The sequence below is a fragment of the Megalobrama amblycephala genome, linkage group LG21 (assembly GCF_018812025.1).
Source record: "Megalobrama amblycephala isolate DHTTF-2021 linkage group LG21, ASM1881202v1, whole genome shotgun sequence".
In the NCBI taxonomy this organism is placed as follows: Eukaryota; Metazoa; Chordata; class Actinopteri; order Cypriniformes; family Xenocyprididae; genus Megalobrama; species Megalobrama amblycephala.
Genome location: NC_063064.1, coordinates 30287585 through 30309007, shown reverse-complemented (window position 1 = coordinate 30309007; position 21423 = coordinate 30287585). Strand labels below are relative to the sequence as shown.

The 21423-nt window shown below is 32.9% G+C and overlaps 1 protein-coding gene across 1 annotated transcript in view; it reads left to right on the top strand.

The window, feature by feature from the left end:
- LOC125256713 (filamin-B) overlaps window positions 1–16320 on the top strand; it is a 90048-nt gene extending 73728 nt beyond the window's left edge. The window contains exons 36-45 of the mRNA XM_048172913.1: window positions 1111–1263; window positions 2988–3110; window positions 7478–7744; window positions 9249–9386; window positions 9518–9633; window positions 11473–11605; window positions 12019–12195; window positions 13840–14058; window positions 14176–14379; window positions 15253–16320. Coding sequence (XP_048028870.1) covers window positions 1111–1263; window positions 2988–3110; window positions 7478–7744; window positions 9249–9386; window positions 9518–9633; window positions 11473–11605; window positions 12019–12195; window positions 13840–14058; window positions 14176–14379; window positions 15253–15440 — 1718 coding nt within the window. The 3' untranslated portion in view covers window positions 15441–16320. The remainder of the gene's footprint in view (window positions 1–1110; window positions 1264–2987; window positions 3111–7477; window positions 7745–9248; window positions 9387–9517; window positions 9634–11472; window positions 11606–12018; window positions 12196–13839; window positions 14059–14175; window positions 14380–15252) is intronic.
- Window positions 16321–21423: the final 5103 nt, after the last annotated feature.

Genomic DNA, 21423 nt, shown 5'->3' with positions numbered 1-21423 from the left:
TATTGTTAATGATTTATTTAACTATTATAGTTATCTTTAATAACGTATTATGCATTATAATTATAATTTCTATATTCATTTAATAACTAATATATAATTTGTTATAATATTGTAGTAAATTTATTATTTTTATATTAAAATATATGTTTATATTATATAATATTATAATATAATCTCTATTCAATATTAAAAAAATAACAATTTTCTATTAATTAATAAAATAACTATTATCTTTATCTGTATTGTTTTAATTAATAACATTATGTAGCAGTATTATTATTATTATTATTATTATTATTAGTATTATTATTATTATTATTATTATTATTATTATTATTATTATTATTATTATTATTAATAGCCATTTATTTATAAATATTAAATATTGTTTTTTATAAATATTATTACAACAACAACAACAACAACAACCACAATAATAGCCATTCATTAATTCATATATTCATATATATTCATTAATTCATAAGATTTGAGAGTGGGCCGTTTTCAACCAGAACTTTGAACCGCATAGCAACTTCTTTCCCAAAAGCAGGTGATATAAGCCTTTCCCACACATTTTCCCTTCAAACGTGAAATTAAGTAGTTCCTCTTCATTTCCCAGCAGTGATTCACTCTTGTTTCGGAGCATTTGAGGTTATAAACATCACTTTACAGAATGTGTGAGGGTCCTTCATAACAAAGATAATCACGTTAAACGTAGAGCTTGACTTCTGTTCACAGCGGCTAACCTTCTAACCATCTAACTGAACTACATAAGCACTAAATAACCCTCGTCTGCAGAAACGTCTGGCCCTTAATGATGTTTTTTCAAGCTCTCAATTCACTTAATTGCTAAGAATATAATCCAAACAGGTTGTGCAAAGTGGCTCAAGGGTGGAAATGAAAGAAAATTGGTGACTTAATTGGTACCACAGCGGCAAATTACTTTCACTTACTTAAAAACTTCAAATATTTATACAATTACTCCTAAATATATCACACAGCTTTAAACTTGTCATAACAAGTCTAATAAGTACAATCAAATATGCTTTTAATAAATATATGTTGATGCATCTAATCTGTGGTTATCCTGAATGGCGTAACTGTTTGTAGGTTATGGAGGTTTGGCATTGTCCATTGAGGGTCCCAGTAAGGTGGACATACAGACAGAAGACATGGAGGACGGCACTTGTGGCGTCTCATATTGTCCCACTGAGCCGGGCACCTACATCGTGTCCATCAGATTTGCAGAAGAGCACGTCCCAGGTAAGAGAAAGCATCATTCAAACCTTTGGTATGTTTGATAATGTCTCCAGATATGGTGTAGTTTGTCTTGTTTACAGATTATTTGGCAAAAGACAATATTCAAAATGGATTGGTAAGCATATTTCAGAGTATGGACTGTACATTTCCAACTGTGTAAACTATAGTATACACTAATGTTGAACAGTTTGCGAGTTAGATTTATTTTTAGATATAAATTAATCAAGAACACATTAAATTGACCAAAACTGACAACAAAGTAATGCATAATGTTACACAAGATTTTTATTTCAAATAAATGCTGTTCTTTTGAACTTTCTTTCCATCAAAGAATCCTGAAAAAAGTGACTTTTTTATTTTTATTTTTTTTATTTATTATTTATTAACTAAAATATATTATTATTTACGGAAGAGGATTAGGACCAAGCAATAATAAAAAAATAAAACCATCTCGAGATTAAAGTTGTTAAATTTCGAGAAAAAAGTCGAGATGAGAACAAATTCGTAATTGAACAAATTTGTTCTCGTAATTTAACAACTGTTTTCTCATAATTTAATGACTTTATTCTCATAATTTAATGTTTATTCTCAACATTTTATCTCGACTTTTTTCTCGAAATTTAACGACATTTTTCTCATAATTTAACCAATTTGTTCTCGTAATTTAACAACTTTTTTCTCGTAATTTAACAACTTTATTCTCAACATTTTATCTTGACTTTTTTCTCGAAATTTAACTTTTTTTTTTTTCTCGTAATTTAATGAGTTTATCAACATTTTATCTCGACTTTTTTCTCAATTTAACGATTTTTTTCTCGTAATTTAATGTTTATTCTCAACATTTTATTTCGACTTTTTTCTCTAAATTTAACACGTTTTTTCTCGAAATTTAACAACTTTAATCTCAAGATGGTTTTTATTATTGCTTGGCCCTAATCCTCTTCCGTAGTAGTAATAATAATAATAATAATAATAATAATAATAATAATAATTATTATTATTATTATTATTATTATTATTATTATTATTATTATTATTATTATTATTATTGCTATTATAATGTAATCTTTTACATTATTATATATTAATTTTTATATTTATTTAATAACTGCAATGTATTATCTTTTTTATTTTTAATAATAAATAATATATCATTTATTATAATATTATAATAACACTAAATCATTTGTTGTTGTATTATAATATATGATTTTATATTATAAAATATATAATAATAATAATAATAATAATAATAATAATAATAAACTATTTTATATTAAAATATTTAACTATAAAAATTATCTTTATTTTATAACTGATTTTATATATTATAATTATAATTTATTAATAACTAATATATAATGTATTATTATAATATTGTAAATATTGTATAATGTTTAACATTATTTAATATTATAATAACTGTTTTCAACATGAATAATAATCAGAAATGTTTCTTGAGCATCAAATCATCATATTAGAATGATTTCTGAAGGATCATGTGACACTGAAGACTGGAGTAATGATGCTGAAAATTCAGCTTTGATCACAGGAATAAATTACACTTTACAATATATTCACATAGAAAACAGTTATTCTAAATTGTAATAATATTTCACCATTTTACTGTATTTTTGATCAAATAAATGCAGCTTTGGTGAGCAGAAGAGACTTCTATCATGTTATTCCTCTCATTGTGACGTTTTGTTGTGTCTCTGTGTTCACAGGAAGTCCATTCAGCGTGAAGGTGACCGGAGAAGGTCGTATCCGCGAGAGCATCACTCGCCGTCAGAAAGCGGCGTCCGTCGCTAGCATTGGAAGTGTGTGTGATCTCAACCTGAAGATCCCAGGTATATACAGCTGTAACCTTAACACTTTCATATCAAATCAAGTGGACATCTATCCACATAAAGATTCATAGATTGGAGTTTTAATGTGCATTAGGCATGAATTATTTACCATTTCAGCCACTTTATGTCAAGGCTTAGTTTATAGCCTTGTTTAATACACTGTAGCTCAATCTCTGACAGGAACGCCAGCCAAAAGAGCACGAAACAAATGGATGTGCAGTTGTTGGCTGGCTCACGTCATGTGTTAATGCATTGAGAGCACTTGAGTCTCCATACGTGAGTAAAAACACATGGCTGTCTGAAACAAGACTTCATATGCAGGTCGAGCTGAACGTATTGAACTTGGACGTGGCTTTAGGTTTGATTTCCCCTCAGACCAGCGCAGATGTTGTTGTTCGAGTCACGTCAGCGGCCGGTCGTGTGTCTGTGGTACGTGCTGCGCAATGCTAGCACACGTCTTGAGGGAAACGCTGCCTCGTTCATGTGAAGTGTCACTTGCCAGTCGAGGCGATAAAGTTTGCTAATACTGCACTTCCAGAAGGGGTCTTGGTGTAGTCTGAAGTGTCTTTTTGTGTGATAGGATGATGGTAGTCGTCATTTTCTAGTTCAAGTCACAGTATTCTAGTAAAAAAAAGAGACCATAGTGGTAGTTTAAAACTGTGTAAAATTGTTTCACACCTAATGTAATATTTTATATTATTATTATTATTATTATTATTATTATTATTATTATTATTATTATTATTATTAATTTTTTTTATTATTTTTTTTTTTTGCCTTTCATTTGTGACATACATTTCTTAATAAATTAAACAATCCAATCCGATAAATGATTGATTTATTTATTTATTTTGTTTGTTTGTTTGTTTGTTTATTATTTTTTTTTACTTTTGTTTTTTTTTTACTTTTGTTTTTTCTATTTTTGGCATGAATAATTAGTTTATTTTAACAAGCTAAAACAATCCAATCCTATTTTATTTTATTTTATTTTATTTTATTTTATTTTATTTTATTTTATTTTATTTTATTTAATATTTAATTTTATCTTTTTTTTTATCTATTTTTATCTTTTTTTTTACTTTTATCTTTTTTTTTTTTATTATTATTATTATTATTATTATTATTATTATTTTTTTTTTTTTTTTTTTTATCTTTTGTTTTCTTTCCTTTGGCACAAATACATTTCTATTTAATAAATAAAACAATCCAATCCGAATGATAGATGTGAATTTGCCTGCCTATTTTTATTTTATGTTTTTTGTTTTGTTTTATTTTTTATTTTATTTTATTTTATTTTATTTTATTTTATTTTATTTTATTTTGTTTATTTTATTTTATTTTATTTTATTTTATTTATTATTTTATTTTATTTTATTTTATTTTGTATTTTTATTTTACTTTATTTTTATACAACAAATAAATAATTTTGATAAATTAAACAATTTAATAAGATACTATATGAGGGTTAGATGAAATTATTGATTTTTTTTTTTTTTTTTTTTATATAATTCACACAAATTTATTTGAATAAACAAATCTATAAGATACTACTAGTGAATAAATGTGGATATACTATAACTTTTTTCTTATTATTATTATTATTATTATTATTATTATTATTATTATTATTATTATATCATTATTTCACAGTATATATTACACAAGCACAGTATTTTATTGCCCTTCTATTTTAGAAAATGACACAATTGGCATTAATGTTTAGCGATGGTTTGTATTTCGCATTAAAGTACGTGAACGACCACATTTTGTCAGGTCACTGTCGTGTCACTTTTGGTGTGATCAGGGCTTCAGTTGTGCAATTAATATCCAAACCTGGATCACGCAGACTACTTCCATATGTGATCTGTGAGATTTCTCCTGGTTAATGATGTCACGGTGTAATGGAGGGTTAGCGGTGATGTAATCCAGGCCACACAGATCGTCACTTGAGCTCATTCACTCACTCTGTTGGGCCTCTGAACTCGTACACTCACTCTCGACATGTTTTCATGAGATTGAAAGACACAAAGAGTGGAAGTAATGTGCAAAAATATCAGACACGGGCCCTCATTTATAGAGACATGCGTATAATGATCCTAAACTGTTTCTGACATGTTCCCATGAAAGATTTATAATGTCTGTATGCACAGCATTTAAGTTAAGTAATTATTACAGAGCGGTTAAAATTGCTCAAATCCAAATATATCCAATATTTATAAACGACCCCAGTGCTTCTTCTATTCTATCATCTTTTTCCCCCACTTTACTGTTTTTCTGACCTGTTCTGTCCTTTTATCTTTTTTCTGTCTTTTTTCTTCCCGTTTTCTACGTCTACCGCTTTCAGTGACCTGGTTTCTTCTGGCTTTGGCTCGTGAGTTGCTCTCACGCGGCGTCTATCGCTCTCACTGCTCTATTTGGCTCGGGGTCAAAGGGTCTCCACGCCCTCAGAGGTCAACACGCTTCACCATGGGCAGAGTGAGGGTCACCCGGATTGGCAGGGCACCCCTGAGAAGGCCCTCCGGAGGGCTGGAGGGTGCGTTTTAAGCACTGGGCATGTGGACGACGAGGTTGGCAGAACGCGCTTGCTCTTGATACCCACGTGTTTGTGTTTGTGTTTGCATGACGAGAGCTGCTTTTTTTTGCTCATGACAACTCCATTAAATGTTTTACACATTGTCATGTCGTTGCAAACCTGAATTACTTTTACATTTAGCCAAATGTTCATGCTTGTGCTGCATGGTAGAAAGAGTCATAAACAATTTACAATCACATTAGTTAATGCATTAAAGGATTATTTCACTTCAGAATTAAAATTTCCTGATAATTTACTCACCCCCATGTCATCCAAGATGTTTGTCTTTCTTTCTTCAGTCGAAAAGAAATGAAGATTTTTGAGGAAAATATTCCAGGATTTTTCTCCATATAGTGGACTTCAACAGGGACCAATGGGTTGAAGGTCCAAATTGCAGTTTCAGTGATCATGTGACACTGAAGACTGGAGTAATGATGCTGAAAATTCAGCTTTGATCACAGGAATAAATTATTTTTAAAATATATATTAAAAAAAGTTATTTTAAATTAATATTTTGCAATTTGTTTTTTCTTTCAAAGTATCAAAATCACATAATTGTTCCAAACATTTGACCGGTAGTGTATTTTTTTATTTTTATTTTTTTTTTTTTATTTATGTTAACAAATGGAACCTTATTGTAAAGTTTTACCATTTCCATTTTGGCTGAACTCTTCTTTTAAAGGTGCCCTAGAATCAAAAATTGAATTTATCTTGGCATAGTTGAATAACAAGAGTTCAGTACATGGAAAAGACATACGTTGAGTTTCAAACTCCATTGCTTCCTCCTCCTTATATAAATCTTTTGTTTAAAAGACGTCCGAAAAACGGGTGAATTTCAACATAACACCGACGTAACAATCAGGATCATTAATATGTACGGCCCCAATATTTGGATATGCCAGCCCATGTTCAAGGCATTAGACAAGGGCAGCCAGTATTAACATCTGGATCTGTGCACAGCTGAATCATCAGACTAGGTAAGCAAGCAAGAACAATAGCGAAAAATGGCAGATGGAGCAATAATAACTGACATGATCCATGATATCATGATATTTTTACTGATATTTGTAAATTGTCTATCTAAATGTTTCGTTAGCATGTTGCTAATGTACTGTTAAATGTGGTTAAAGTTAACATAATTTCTTACTGTATTCACGGAGACAAGAGCCGTCGCTATTTTCATTATTAAACACTTGCAGTCTGTATAATTCATAAACACAACTTCATTCTTTATAAATCTCTCCAACAGTGTGTAATGTTAGCTTTAGCCACGGAGCACTATCAAACTCATTCAGAATCAAATGTAAACATCCAAATAAATACTATACTCACATGATCCGATGCATGCATGCAGTATGAATGACGAACATCTTGTAAAGATCCATTTGAGGGTTATATTAGCTGTGTGAACTTTATGCACTGTATAACTGCACTTATAGTCGCGAGCTCGGGGGCGGGGAGCGAGAGATTTAAAGGGGCCGCACCCTGAATCTGTGTATAGTTAATGATGCCCCAAAATAGGCAGTTAAAAAAATGAATTAAAAAAAAATCTATGGGGTATTTTGAGCTGAAACTTCAGACACATTCAGGGGACACCTTAGACTTATATTACATCTTTTGACAAGACGTTCTACGGCACCTTTAATAAATCTGAGTGCTGTAAGTATCATCTCTCTGGTATGTTGCTTGCAAAACCTTGAGAAAGCACAGACGTCAGAACAGCTGAGCGACCGTTCCTCCACCTCTCTCTTCATTCAGCTCCCTCAAGAATGCCTCTTCTCTTTATTCTCCCCAGAAATCGACATTCACGACGTCTCGGCGCAGGTCACCAGCCCGTCGGGAGCCACAGAAGCTGCTGAGATTGTGGCGGTGGGAAACCACACCTACTGCGTCCGCTTCGTGCCCCATGAGATGGGCGTACACACTGTTAGCGTGAAGTACCGTGGGCAGCACGTGCCAGGAAGCCCCTTCCAGTTCACCGTGGGCCCGCTGGGTGAAGGTGGGGCTCATAAGGTGCGAGCGGGTGGTCCGGGTCTGGAGAAGGCCGAGGCGAGCGTGCCAGGTATGAACGATGACAAAATGTTAATTAAAATTTGGTCAGATTTTATTTTAGAGTCCAATTCTCACTATTAACTATGACTTTTGGCTCAATAAACCTCTAATTACTGCTTATTAATAGTTAGTAAGGCAGTTGTTAAGTTTAGGTATTGGGTAGGATTATGGGATGTAGATTATGGTCCTGCAGAATAAGGCATTAATATCTGCTTTATATGTACTAATAAACAGCCAATATCCTAGTAATATACATGTTAATAAGGAACTAGTTAATAGTGAGAACTAAAGTGTTACCTAAAACGTATACACTATAAAAGCATTAGAGAATGTTGTACGTTTTGGTAGTACTGCCTGCAATTTAATGTAATTTAATATTTGTTTTAATACTTTAAATTTTTATTTTAGTTTAAAAAAAAAAAAAAAAAAAAGGTAGAAAAGGATGGATAATATCTTTAAATGTAATCTTGCTCATTACACCATAAGAAATTATTTACTCAAATTACTATTTTTATTCCGTGGAACACAAAGATGTTACTAAATGACGATAAAATGTAAATTTAAAATTTTATACATTTTATAAAAAGATTGTAAGTATTTGTACATTTAAGGTAGTATTTGCTGTACTGTCTGTAATTTAATTTAATTTAAATTTACATTTATTTTAATATTTTAATGTAATTTTAATTCTAGTTGTTAAAGGGAGGAAAATATCTTTAAATGTTAAACTAAATTTAATTACAGGCAGTACAACAAGTATTACCTTAATTAAACACAAAATACATGTATTTTAATATTTTTCATATAATTTTAATATTTTAAAAATTGCTGCTATATTTAAATGCCAAATCAAAAATGTTTATGCAATTTTATACATTGCCTTTTAATTTTATTCTGCCTGTAATTTAATTTGACATTTTATTTTAATATTTAATTATAATTTTAATTTTAATTATGTGGAAAATAAAAAAAATGTGGAAAAAAAACTTTCACTCATTACACCATCTTTTTTGTTCTTTACCATGAACTCCATAAAAAAAATATTTAATTACTTACCAGATGTTTATGGATAGTGATAAAATATTAATTAAAATTTTATACATTGTAAAAAAAAAAAAAAAAAAAAATATATATATATATATATATATATATATATATATATATATATATATATATATATATATATATATATATATATATATATATATATATATATCCCTGTTATTTAATTTCACATTTATTTTTTTATATTTTAATTTAATTTAAATTTTAATACAAAGGTGAAAAATGGGTGGAGAATATATTTAAATGTCAAAAAAAAAAAAATCTAATTTAAAAAATTTTTTTATCTTTTTAAGGCTTTATTTTTCATTCCACAAATATAATGCATTTATTCAGCTTATTTTCTGTTAAATTATGACCGTCTTTGTGAGATTGAACTGTATATAACTCTACTGGTGACCCACAATGTGTTTTTAAATATATATGAATGTTTTTCCTGCTCTGTTGTGTAGCTGAGTTTAATGTGTGGACGCGGGAGGCGGGCGCTGGCGGTCTGTCCATCGCCGTTGAGGGTCCCAGCCGTGCAGAAATCTCATTTGAGGAAAGGAAGGATGGATCTTGCGGCGTCTCCTATGTAGCTCAAGAACCTGGTATATATAAACACACGTGACCAATGCCTTTCTGTCCTGTGCCGCTTTTAAAATGTTGTATTTGAGATCTTGTATCCCTTTATTTAATGCAGATACTCAGCAAATGTACCTTATCTCAAAACTCTTTGCAGGCGACTACGAAGTGTCTATAAAGTTCAACGATGAGCACATTCCCGACAGCCCGTTCCTGGTGCCCGTGTGCGCTCCTGTAGACGATGCCCGCCGACTTACTGTTACCAGTCTTCAGGTGAGACATGAGGAAACATCAACACACAGACGCATGTCCGCAGCTATCAAAGTACAAAATAACCAACGTGACTCTTACAATGGAAAACCGTCAAACTTAGCGCAGATGTTATTTTGTATGGCAGTTTCTATTTAACAACACAAATACTGTCCCTTTTAAATATGTTATAAATCTATACAGCAGTTAACATGCATACTAGTTAGCTACACACTTCTACACAAATAGGGCTTTTTTATATGAAGTGGGTCCGTAAAATGTCTTCACTCTCACTTTTGATCAATTTAAAGTGTGCTTGCAGAATAAAAGTATTAATTTCTTTCTGACCACATACTTTTAGCATATATTCCTTGGATAAGTTCAAAATTCATCCTGGTTTTTCACCTAAATCTAAACCAGTCCTTACTGTATGCTTGATGATAAAATCAGAGTGTTTTGATAATAATCCACTATATCAAGTCTCAACCTCCTAATAAAGTTTCAGCTCCATGAAGGAAACAGAAGATGCTGCTTGTGAATGTGGCTAAAGCGAGGAATCTTAGAAGACCAGGCTTCACGTCAGGAGCGCACACATGATGACTTAATGTTGTTTAGATAGGCAGCTCACTACGGTTTGGATCAGATTTATCTAGTGAACTCGTGTTTGAATAGCTGTCGGACATCACTCGTCTTTGTGTGGCTGTTCTGGTGTTTCTCTTGTGTTTCATTTAAAGGCTTTTAACAGAATCAACCGTTGTAAAGCTCACAGTAGGATCAGTTGAAGCAGAGAGAGGAAGACGACACCGACTGCTAGAAACCTTCATCTAACCGTATCCCATTATTCTCTGTAGTTTAGTTTAGCAAACCCTGTAGTTCTCATTTTCTCTGTTGTCAAATAGTCAAATCTCTCTCTCTCAGCTTTAGCTGATCTTAGGGTGAGTCCAGGTGAGTTTATCAGTATATAAACATGTCATGTTTTTAAGCTTTTTATTGCATTTGTTTATTTATTATGCACATTTAAAACATTTTAAACCATATAACAATATAATTCATAAATGTACCTTTTATTCTCTACTAAAGGTTTGGGGTCAGTAAAAAATTTTGTATATTTATTTTTGTATATTCTATTTATGTTTTATATAATAATAAAAAAATTATATATACAAAGTGTAAAAATAAAAAAATAAAATAAATAATATATATATATTATTTATTTATTTATTAAAACCACTTAATATTTTTGTGGAAAACCTGAAATTTCTTTCAAGATTCTATGATAATACAAAGTAAAATCTATATATGTCTACATATATATATATATATATATATATATATTATATTATATTATATTATATTATATTATATTATATTATATTATATTATATTATTTTATTTTTTACTTTGTATTATCATAGAATCTTGAAAGAAATTTCAGGTTTTCCACAAAAATATTAAGCGGTTTTAATATATTTTTTAAATTATTATTATTATTAATGTTTCTTGAGCTCAAATCATCATATTAGAATGATTTCTGAAGGATCATGTGACACTGAAGACTGGAGTAGTGATGCTGAAAATTCAGCTTTGATCACAGGAATAAATTACATTTTACAATATATTCACATAGAAAACAGCTATATAAAATTATAATAATATTTCACATTTTTTCCTGTATTTTTTTGTCAAATAAATGCAATCTTTTATGAGCATAAGAGAATTCTTTCAAAAGCATATAAAAAAAAAACTTGCCAACCCCAAACTTTTGAACAGCAGTGTACGTGCATCAACAGCCTTTCCCAGAATGCACTGGCTCCATATACAGGTCAGTGTAAGATGTTCTAAACTGTTGATTCACTAATGTAGGAGTCGGGTCTGAAGGTGAACCAGCCGGCATCATTTGCAGTGCGTCTGAATGGGGCAAAGGGCAACATCGATGCCAAAGTTCACAGTCCGTCCGGAGCGCTGGAGGAGTGTGTGGTGTCTGAACTAGAGCAAGGTGAGATGATATTGAGCTTTAACAACCTGTCCTAACTAGATGTGATGCATTTCAAGCATTAAATCATTTTCTGTTGTAACTAAAAGTGAAAGGACTTTATTATTATTTTAACATTAAACTGCATTTACAACCCATTTTGCTTCCGTAAGACACATGCTTCATATAACAAGCACCCAACATCCAATTATTGACACTTTTCTAGTTAGAACAAAAACTCAGATTAACATGAAAATAATTAATTGCATGCTAACATAGGACATTGTGTTAGTAGAGCCACTTGTCTAAACTTAAATTTGAGGTTAAAGGTATATAATATTCAGGCACTGCAGACCTTTTTTCCGCTGAGAATCACCATTATTAGTGTCATTAGTTCTGCTCATGGCTCTCTGGTTAATTTACCCTTCGTTTTCCAGACAAGTACGCTATCCGTTTCATCCCGCGAGAGAACGGCATCCACGTCATCGACGTGAAGTTCAACGGGACGCACATCCCTGGCAGTCCGTTCCAGGTTCGCGTGGGAGAACCGGGACAGAGTGGCGATGCCGGTCTCGTTACTGCCTACGGAGCCGGTCTGGAAAGAGGAACCACAGGTAATGACATTAATTGGACACACATTACTTGTTGGCATGGGGCTAAAAACAATTATGCAGAAATAAAAGTTTCCCCTTATGCCGTCAATGTGTTTTCAGCACTATGAATATTGATTGCTTGATGTTTCTTTTTGACTTGGCATGTCAAAAGGAAGTTACGCTCTCTCGCTCATGTTGAACGCTCCCCATTGTTTTAGAAAAATGAGTTAAGCAGAAGGATCTTGGATTACCTAACCTATTTCTCATGGATCACATCCAGAACAAATGCATGTCTTCATTGTAACTCGTCTAACAACTTGGGAAGTTGCAGAAAAATTCTGAAGCTCACTGAGACGTATAGCTCTGCTCCAGAACGGCTTCAAATGTTCGGAAGCATTATTATGCTTTGCTAGAAATGTATTTCAACTGCATAAGTCTAAAGACAAAAAAGCCACATGGTTGACTCAGAGGAAAGAATAAATTTGGTTTTACAATGGCCTGTTCCTACAAAGGGTCAGAATAGCCTCCAGCTGGTCACGTCTGATAGAGTCCGTGTAAAGCAGCATTGGATTGATGTTGAACAGATGAATGTTCACCGTTTATCGTCTCACAGCAGGGGGAGTGTATGATTTAACCCAATTTATTTAATATGATGTTTGTATACTAGGGTAGGCATGAAATAAAGCGAGCAGGTTCTACAACCCCCATAAAGTCACTCCCTGAATATTGATTTAATTTCTAATCATTTTAAATTACCAGCTAATATTCATTAACATTCAAATGAGAAATGTAGATCATCTTTAATTGAGAAGACATGGAAAATGTGCCATGCTTTAGTAGAGGATTTCTGTCATTTGGTGGAAAACAAACACTTTTAACATGAAAATGACATGAAATTACCATTATAACCATTAGATGGCAGCAGAGGACCACTCATTTGCCATTTCCAATCCTTTTTATAGCTCTTTTCACGTGTTTTGCTTTTGGATTTAGTATAAAATTAATATTATGACAAATTTTATTGATTTTATTATTCTTAAAGTACGTTCATTCATCTTCGGAACACAAATTAAGATATTTTTGATGAAATGTTTTGATGTTTTTATTATCTCCCATAGAAAGCACAAGCTGAATAATTAAAATACGAGGATGAGCTGAAGCCTGCTGCCGTTTTCATATAGTTTTAAAGGGGACTGAGGCGATAATAAATTAGTGTACATATTAGAGATAATCGCAAATTTTTTTTTGGCTGGGTGGAAATTTATGGGGGCTAAAGCCCTCCTAAAATGGGCAGAATGATGCCCTGCTGTGTACAGAATAAAATACAGACATACTTTACATTTCACATTTCTATATTAGTAGTAAGCCATTGTAGACTGTCACATGACTTTAATATGTTGCATGTCATACTGAAAATTGAAGGTCAGGTCAAGCATTGTGGGATTCATTATCGGTTTATTATGCAATGGTTTCCATGCATAAAGTCTACTGTACACTTACTGTAGAAAGAAAAGATTGAAAAATATAGTTGTATGCTATTATTCCAAACGGTCATTGTGACAACTTTGATGGCTGATGGGAAGCAGGAAATAAGAATATTGTAGTTGTCATGAAACCGTTCATCATCCTACATTCTCGTGCTCACTCTCACGTCTCCTCTGACAGGTAACCAGGCCGAGTTTATCATCAATAACACCAAAGCCGGACCAGGATCTCTGTCTGTCACTATCGAGGGCCCGTCGAAGGTGAAGATGGAGTGTCAGGAGTGTCCCGAAGGGTTTAAAGTGCACTATACACCAATGGCCCCTGGAAACTACATCATCACTATCAAATATGGAGGCCCCAACCACATCACTGGAAGCCCGTTTAAGGCCAAAGTCACGGGTGTGTAGAACTGGATGTCTGATCTGAACCTAAACGATTCAGTATGATGGTGTTTGATGATAACGGATTGAGATTCAGTTGTTAGTCGAGGTGTCCAACTCTCCATTTGGTCTTCAGGTCCACGGCTGGTGAACGTGACCAACGCCAGTGAGATGTCCACTCTGATGGTGGAGTCGGTGACCAGGCAGAGCAGCGTGAACTCTTACAGCGCGTCTCCCAGAGCCGCATCTGACGCCAGTAAGGTTCTCAGTCGAGGTCCAGGTCTCAGTAAGGCCTTTGTGGGGCAGAAAGCGTCTTTCTCTGTCGACTGCAGTAAAGCAGGTGAGATCTGTTTATTATTAGGATAAACGTACACGCGTGCATACAATAAAAAATCTTTTGCACATTGTATGTACATTTAAATGTAATTATTAAAAAAAAGTATTATTTTTAATTGCAATAAAACAATATTGTAACGCATCTAAATTTTATAATTTATTTTATTATTCTTTACTATAATTAAATACTTTATATATTTTATTATATATTTTATTTTATTCTTATTGTTACTATTATTTTTATAGTATTATATTATATTAACTATTATAATTATATTATATTAATAAAATATATATATATATATATATATATATATATATATATATATATATAAATTATAATTTATTGTAACTTATTTTTATTTGAACTTTTTATCATCATTATTATAGTTTTTTGAAACCACACTATTATATATTTACAATATTGTTTTTGCACTGTATATAGTATACATAATAAATATATAGTGTGTATAATATTTTGTTATTTTTATTTAATGCATTATATATACATGATGTAATTGTATTAATAATATATATAATGTGTGTATGTGTGTGTTATTAATAGTAAATTTTTATATGTAACTTATTTTATCATAGTTTTTTGAAACCACGCTACTATGATCAATTATATATTTACAATATTGTCTTTGTACTGTATATACATAATAAATATACTGTATTAATAATAATAATAATAATAATAATAATAATAATAATTATTATTATTATTATTATTATTATTATTATTATTATTATTACTATTTATTATTAATTTTGTGTGTGTGTGTGTGTGTGTTAATCCCTCCAACAGTTTTGCATTTAGTTGCCTGTACTTTTATGTGCTGAACAACTTTGTATCCGTGTCTTTGTTTCCCAGGGAAGAACATGCTCCTGGTCGGTGTTCATGGTCCTCTGACGCCCTGCGAGGAGATCTTGGTAAAACACATTGGAAACATGCAGTACAATGTCAGCTACATCTTAAAGGAGCGAGGCAACTACATTCTGGCAGTGAAATGGGGAGACGAACACATCCCAGGCTCACCCTTCCAAGTCACTGTCCCATAATTCCCTGCGGTTAACCCAAAACACACTTCTGAGAGAGAGAAAGACACTGTAAAAAGAAAAATAAATAAAAAGAAGGCATCAGCGAGCAAATCATTCAGACCTTCTTCATTTTGTTGAACTTTGCACTTGATCAGGTTTTTGACTGGAATGTGACGCATTATGATGGTAACGTTGACAGCATGTTGTTATGATGCATGAATTGTACATTTCTTCTGTTTGTCGATTTAGTTCAGCATAGCAAGTTTAAGGTTGAGTGTTGAAAAGATAAAATGACCGTGTATGAACAAACTGATCAGGGTTTCACACCCAAATGTCTCTTTACTACTGATATTGACTCTAATTGTTCGTCTCTTTCTAACATACTGTCACTTTTAATTCACATATTATAACATTTCCATGTCTGTATTCGATTCTCACTGCATAAACTGAGCTGTGACGTTTATTTACTCACAAATCAAAACACTTGGACTTCAAATCAAGCCCTTCTGTACTCATCTCAACGGTTTCACTGCTACATATTGAATAGTTTAGAGACAAATGGGAAATAAATAAAACAATTACTATATATCAAGATTTTAGACATGCAAAGCCCTTAAGATTCAGCATTTTCACATTTAATCAGATTTTCTGGCTTTTTGAAGACTCTAATATGCAAATGTCACAGTAATAGATTTATGCAGATCTCTTTTACATTCTTCAGATCTTTGTTTGTCTTAATTCTACTAGTTTTGATACTCCAGTGGTGAAGTATTTTGTAAGTGTTTTAAGGGCAAGGGGCGTATTTTGTATTTAGCCATTAGTGCCTTATTGTGAAACACGTGAGTAGATTTGATGTACATTTGCTTATTAAAACTGACTGGAATAAAGAATTCAGAATCTACAATGTCTCGTTAATTGTGTATTTTTTTAGCGTTGTTTACGTGAGTTAGTAAATGATCAAATGCCTTTGTTTTTAGGTGAACTGTCCCTGTAACTGTTTAGACTCTCACTAACAGGAAGTGAAGAGGCCACTTTGATCCACAGAAGCGACCCTGAATACAGTACAGCAAATGTATTATCAAACAAACATGCATATTTATAGTTCCAAAGGTCATGCACATTATTCATGATTTCCTTGTGCTTTGTTTTGGCAGGATTAGCGCTTATGATCATGTTATGTTTTGGAAATTTGAGTGTAACTTGAATTAAAAGCCTTAATTTGAATCTAAATTAGTCTACAGGGGAGAAAAAGTACTTTGTGTCTGTTTGCAGTGGGTTTGAATTTGAAATATTTTAATTAAAAAGTCCAGAAACGTTCTGCTGCCACCTTCAGACAGATTTAAACACTACAACAGCTGATTAAAAGATTCAGGCAAAATTAAAATGATCATTATTTACTCACCCTCAAGTTTCAAACCTGTATTCCCTGCTAATTAAAATAAAAAATAACATCCAGCCAGTGTTGTTATTAACTAAAACTAATTAAAAATAAATTTCGGAAATGGAAATGAAGCTGAAATAAAGTATTAAATATTAGATGAATAACTGAAATTAGAAATAAGTTGAAGCACTAAATTACCTAAACCAAAGCTATGTACAAATAAAAAGATGATAAAAGTATATAAAATTATTAAAACTAATATAATGGGCTATATTCATATATTAACCACAGTCTCTAGAGCACCTCTTGAGATCAGGGGAGTGAGGTTTACATGCACAGCTCTTACTGACCTACATTCAATTCAATTCAAATTTATTTTTATAGCGCTTTTCACAATGCATATTTCAAAGCAGCTTTACAGAGAATGCATGTCAACTTTACAATTTAAATAATGCAGTTGGCAAATAATGTAATAATTTAGGCAATTAATTTACAAATTAACCTACATCTGTTACACTCACCCCTAAACCTCTCCCATCTGGGTCACGGCACCAATGTAACCCCTCACCTCAGGTCCCACTTACCTCGCTTTGCGCGGGCCTCAAACTCTGTTCTCCAGCGTGGGAATCGGACAAGGAGGCTAAAGATCGCTGCCACCAGGCCTGGACTGGTAATCTGGCATACCGGGCAAATGCCCGGTGGGCCGACGCACTTGAGGGCGGGGCCGCTATATGATATGATTTTTTTTAATAAACATAAAAATTGGCCAACGACCGGCCCATAAAGCAGGGACAGCGGCCCATTGGTTCATTTTCCATACTGACACTGGGCTGGCCCAATCACATCTCTTAACAGACTCCAGCCCGTCCCCTCTGTTTCGCCAGAACATCTTTGGATTAGGAGGATGAAGAAACAAAAGCACAAGTGCAAGGGGGTTGCGGAGAAGTTGCGGGCAAAAAAAATCAAAAAATTTAGAGGTTGATGCCTCAACGTGCAAAAATTACTGGCATGTTTAGTGCGGTTACTGTAGCTTCAGTTTCCAAACCTACAGTACCTGACGTGCAAAAACAGGTGAACATATAAGAACATGGAGGAGACACCTGTAAGGCAGAGGAGCAGCAGGTGTCTGACAGTGAAGCCAATGAGGGACAGAGTAAGCATTAGAGTATAATAAAAGCGGTAAGCAGGGTAGTTACATGATTAACAGCGAGGGACTCATGATGCGACGACGACGACGATGATGCTTAAATGAATGAATATTATAAGACAACATAATCGTCGTCGTTATTATAAAGTCAGACTGTCACCTACTGCACTGGTCACTCAGTCAGCTAAAGTCAAATAGCACAGCAAAAGTTATTTTGCACTGTTTTTGTAGTTAGCAGTGCCCTTGTAGCTATCAGAGTTCACTTATGCAGTGAACTTATTACAGCCCTTCTCATAGAAAAACCTGAAATGATGCAATTTGATTTTTCAAAAAAAAAAAAAAAAATTCAGGTTATTATTATAATGTAATATTACTGACGATGTGTTTATTTCACAACGAGACTATAGGTGTCTATTTATAGCTGTTAGTCGTGATGATGGTCTACTAGATCTCACTTTTCAGCTATAAAAAGTTATGTTTTGTAGCTCTTGTACCCTATTACTCTGGTATGAACACTTGGTTGTTTATGGCAAGTGAATAACATGAATATCATTTTATTAGGACGTTTTTTGTGAGTAATTTGGTAGTATAGTTTTCTTTTTCATTGTTTTTAATGGGGAGTATCTAAACAATGAGAGGTAAATGTTTGACACTTAAACAGGGGTTTGTGCTCTTTAAAACAAAGTATATTTGTAATTGTAAATTATAGTTTTTCTGCTGTCTGTTTCATTGGAATTTTTTTTTTTTTTAATTCTTTATAGAATTATCAGTATTCTACATCCACGTTCTAAGGGTTAACTAGCTTTTATATCATGGAGCACATTGTCTATCTAGAAATCCTACTCTTACTAAGTGTACTTTTAATAACTCTACCAATTAATTGTAATACTCTGGTGGGTGGTGTCCGACCGATTGTGGTGGGCCGGTCTGAGCAAAAATGCCAGGGCCATTTTTTTGTCCCAGTCCAGCCTTGGCTGCCACTAGTGTGTGTGTGTGAGTTTGACACACACAGCTCTTACTGGCCTACGTCCGTTACATAAGTAATATTAAAATAAGACAGAAACCAGAGCACAAGAGCACAAGAGCTACAACAGAACTGAAGAGAAAAGACATTAAATCTCTCCAGATCTCAGCAGAGGAGGATTAAACAACTCCACAAACATCATTACAGCTTCACATATTACTAATCAGATTGACTTTATTTCTGACATTCATTTACAGAAGTTCTTGAGAATTAACAAAAATGTAAAACTCATTTTAAATCACCATAATGGTGATTGGTGTTTCCATTAGTTGGTCTCTTAACTCTTATAATATAAGATAAAAACCATGAACAGAAAACTATAAACTACAATGACAAACACAGATATGAGCAATCAGCATGAATCTCAACAATGGTGACAACAAAACATAAAAGCAAACAGTTCGAATTAAAGAAAATAATAGGACAATTCAGCTGCATAATTTATTCATGCTTTGAAGCATGCTGGGAGTTTTGTACTATTGTTCCCAGCATGCATTGCGGCAAACACTTTTGATTGTCACCATTGTTGAGATTCATGTGCTGATTCTTGATGTCTTTGTGTGTCATCTAAGAATATCTTTAGTGTTTTAAATCTTCTAGCTGATTTTTGCAATGTAGCATAATCTCAGGTTGAAATTGAGAGAATGAAATTGTAAGTTATGTGCATGGTTTAGCAAATCGAGGGAACGAAATAGTAAATTGCATTTAAGAATTTTTAGATATTTGGACTGGAAACAAGATTAAACAAAATACTAAAGGCTGGCCACACACATTATAAGTCAGATTTTAACCTGATTTGCACCCCGCAAATTATTTTTTGTCCAAAAAGTCTTCTATGTTGTAATTACAATTATTTAACTGCTCCTGATCAAGACGGAGCATCCTCAAACTCAAATTGATAATTACGATTTGAGATCAAGGACTCTCCGTCTTGATTGGAAGCAGTTAAATAATCGTAATGACCACACAATAGAGGATTTTTTGGACAAAAATAATTTGCTACAAGCCTCAAATCGGGCCACAACCTTCCCCCCACCAGATCGTTCAGGGTGCAAATTGGGCTCAAAATTGGGCTTAAAATCATACCCAGCAGGCACAGGATTTAGACTCCAACATCAGTTAAACATTGGATTTTGGTTGAAAATGAGAATCAGTGTTTGCTTTAGTTAGGCAGTTTGACTTAATTTTTCTCTGGCTGTTGTAACTGTGTTTATTATAATAAAAACAGCCAGAGAAATGGTGTTCAGATGTGGTCGTTTGCTTAATGATGATAAAGGCATAATCAGCATGTAATGTTTGAATTACTGATCATATTCAGAATGAATTAATTAAACAGATATGTTTTGAATTTCACATTATTGATTGCAATAGTCCTGTGATTGTGTAACAAGTAGTTTTAAAGAGACACTCAGGCACTAAAGAATCAGCGTATGAATCTCAGTAATGGTGACATGCTTCATGCAGCAATGCATTCTGGGGTGCATCATACAAAACTCATCTATGGCTCCCAGAATGCATTGCGTCATGAAGCATGTCACAACTTGCTTGTTGACAACTTGATTTTTTTTTTATTTTTTTTTGATCATGTAGATGTAATGCAGTTAATTTCAACTTAACAATAGTCTGTAACTGTTATCAAATGCATTGTCGCATGAAGCATGTCACCATTGTTGAGATTTGTATTTCTACATAAGAGGGTCTATGGTTGAAGAGATAGTTGGGAAGCTCTGCAGTGATCAACCTGAAGCTTTCACTTGCACACCCACTGAAGCTAAGCAGGGTTGAGCCTGGTCTTTAACTGGATGGGAGATCTTCTGGGAGACCAAATAGCTGTGGGAAGAGGTGTTAGAGAGGTCAGCAGGTCTGATCAGCTTGTGGTCTGAGTGGGTCCTAATGTCCCAGCACAGTTGCAATAAGCTGTGCTGTATAAAGGGTGCACCCTGGTATAAAATAGCCCATCACATACTGCCCAATGCCCCAGTACAGTAATCATAAACTGTACTGAATAAAGGGTTAAAATAAACCCCAGAGAATAAGGGGTGTAACCCTGGGGCAAAAACAATCCCTACATTACATCACATCACAAATGATACAGTTCTTTAATTAGTTCTTACAACTTACATGGAAGCACTATTTTTTTCATTACTATTTTTAATGTTTTTGAAAGAAGTCGCATATGCTCAAGCCTGCATTTATTTGATCAAAAATAAACAGTAATATTGTGAAATATTATTACAATTTAAAATCATGGTTTTGTATTTTTAATATACTTTAAAATATGATTTATTTCTGTGATGCAAAGCTGAATTTTAATCTGCATAATGAAATATTACTTAATTAGTTAATAGTCATGTGCCTCAACAAGTCCAACCGTCACTGAGATCTCGTAAAGGAACTAAATCGACCGTTATTCAAATCTTGTAAAGGAACAAAACTGACTGAGATGTTGTAA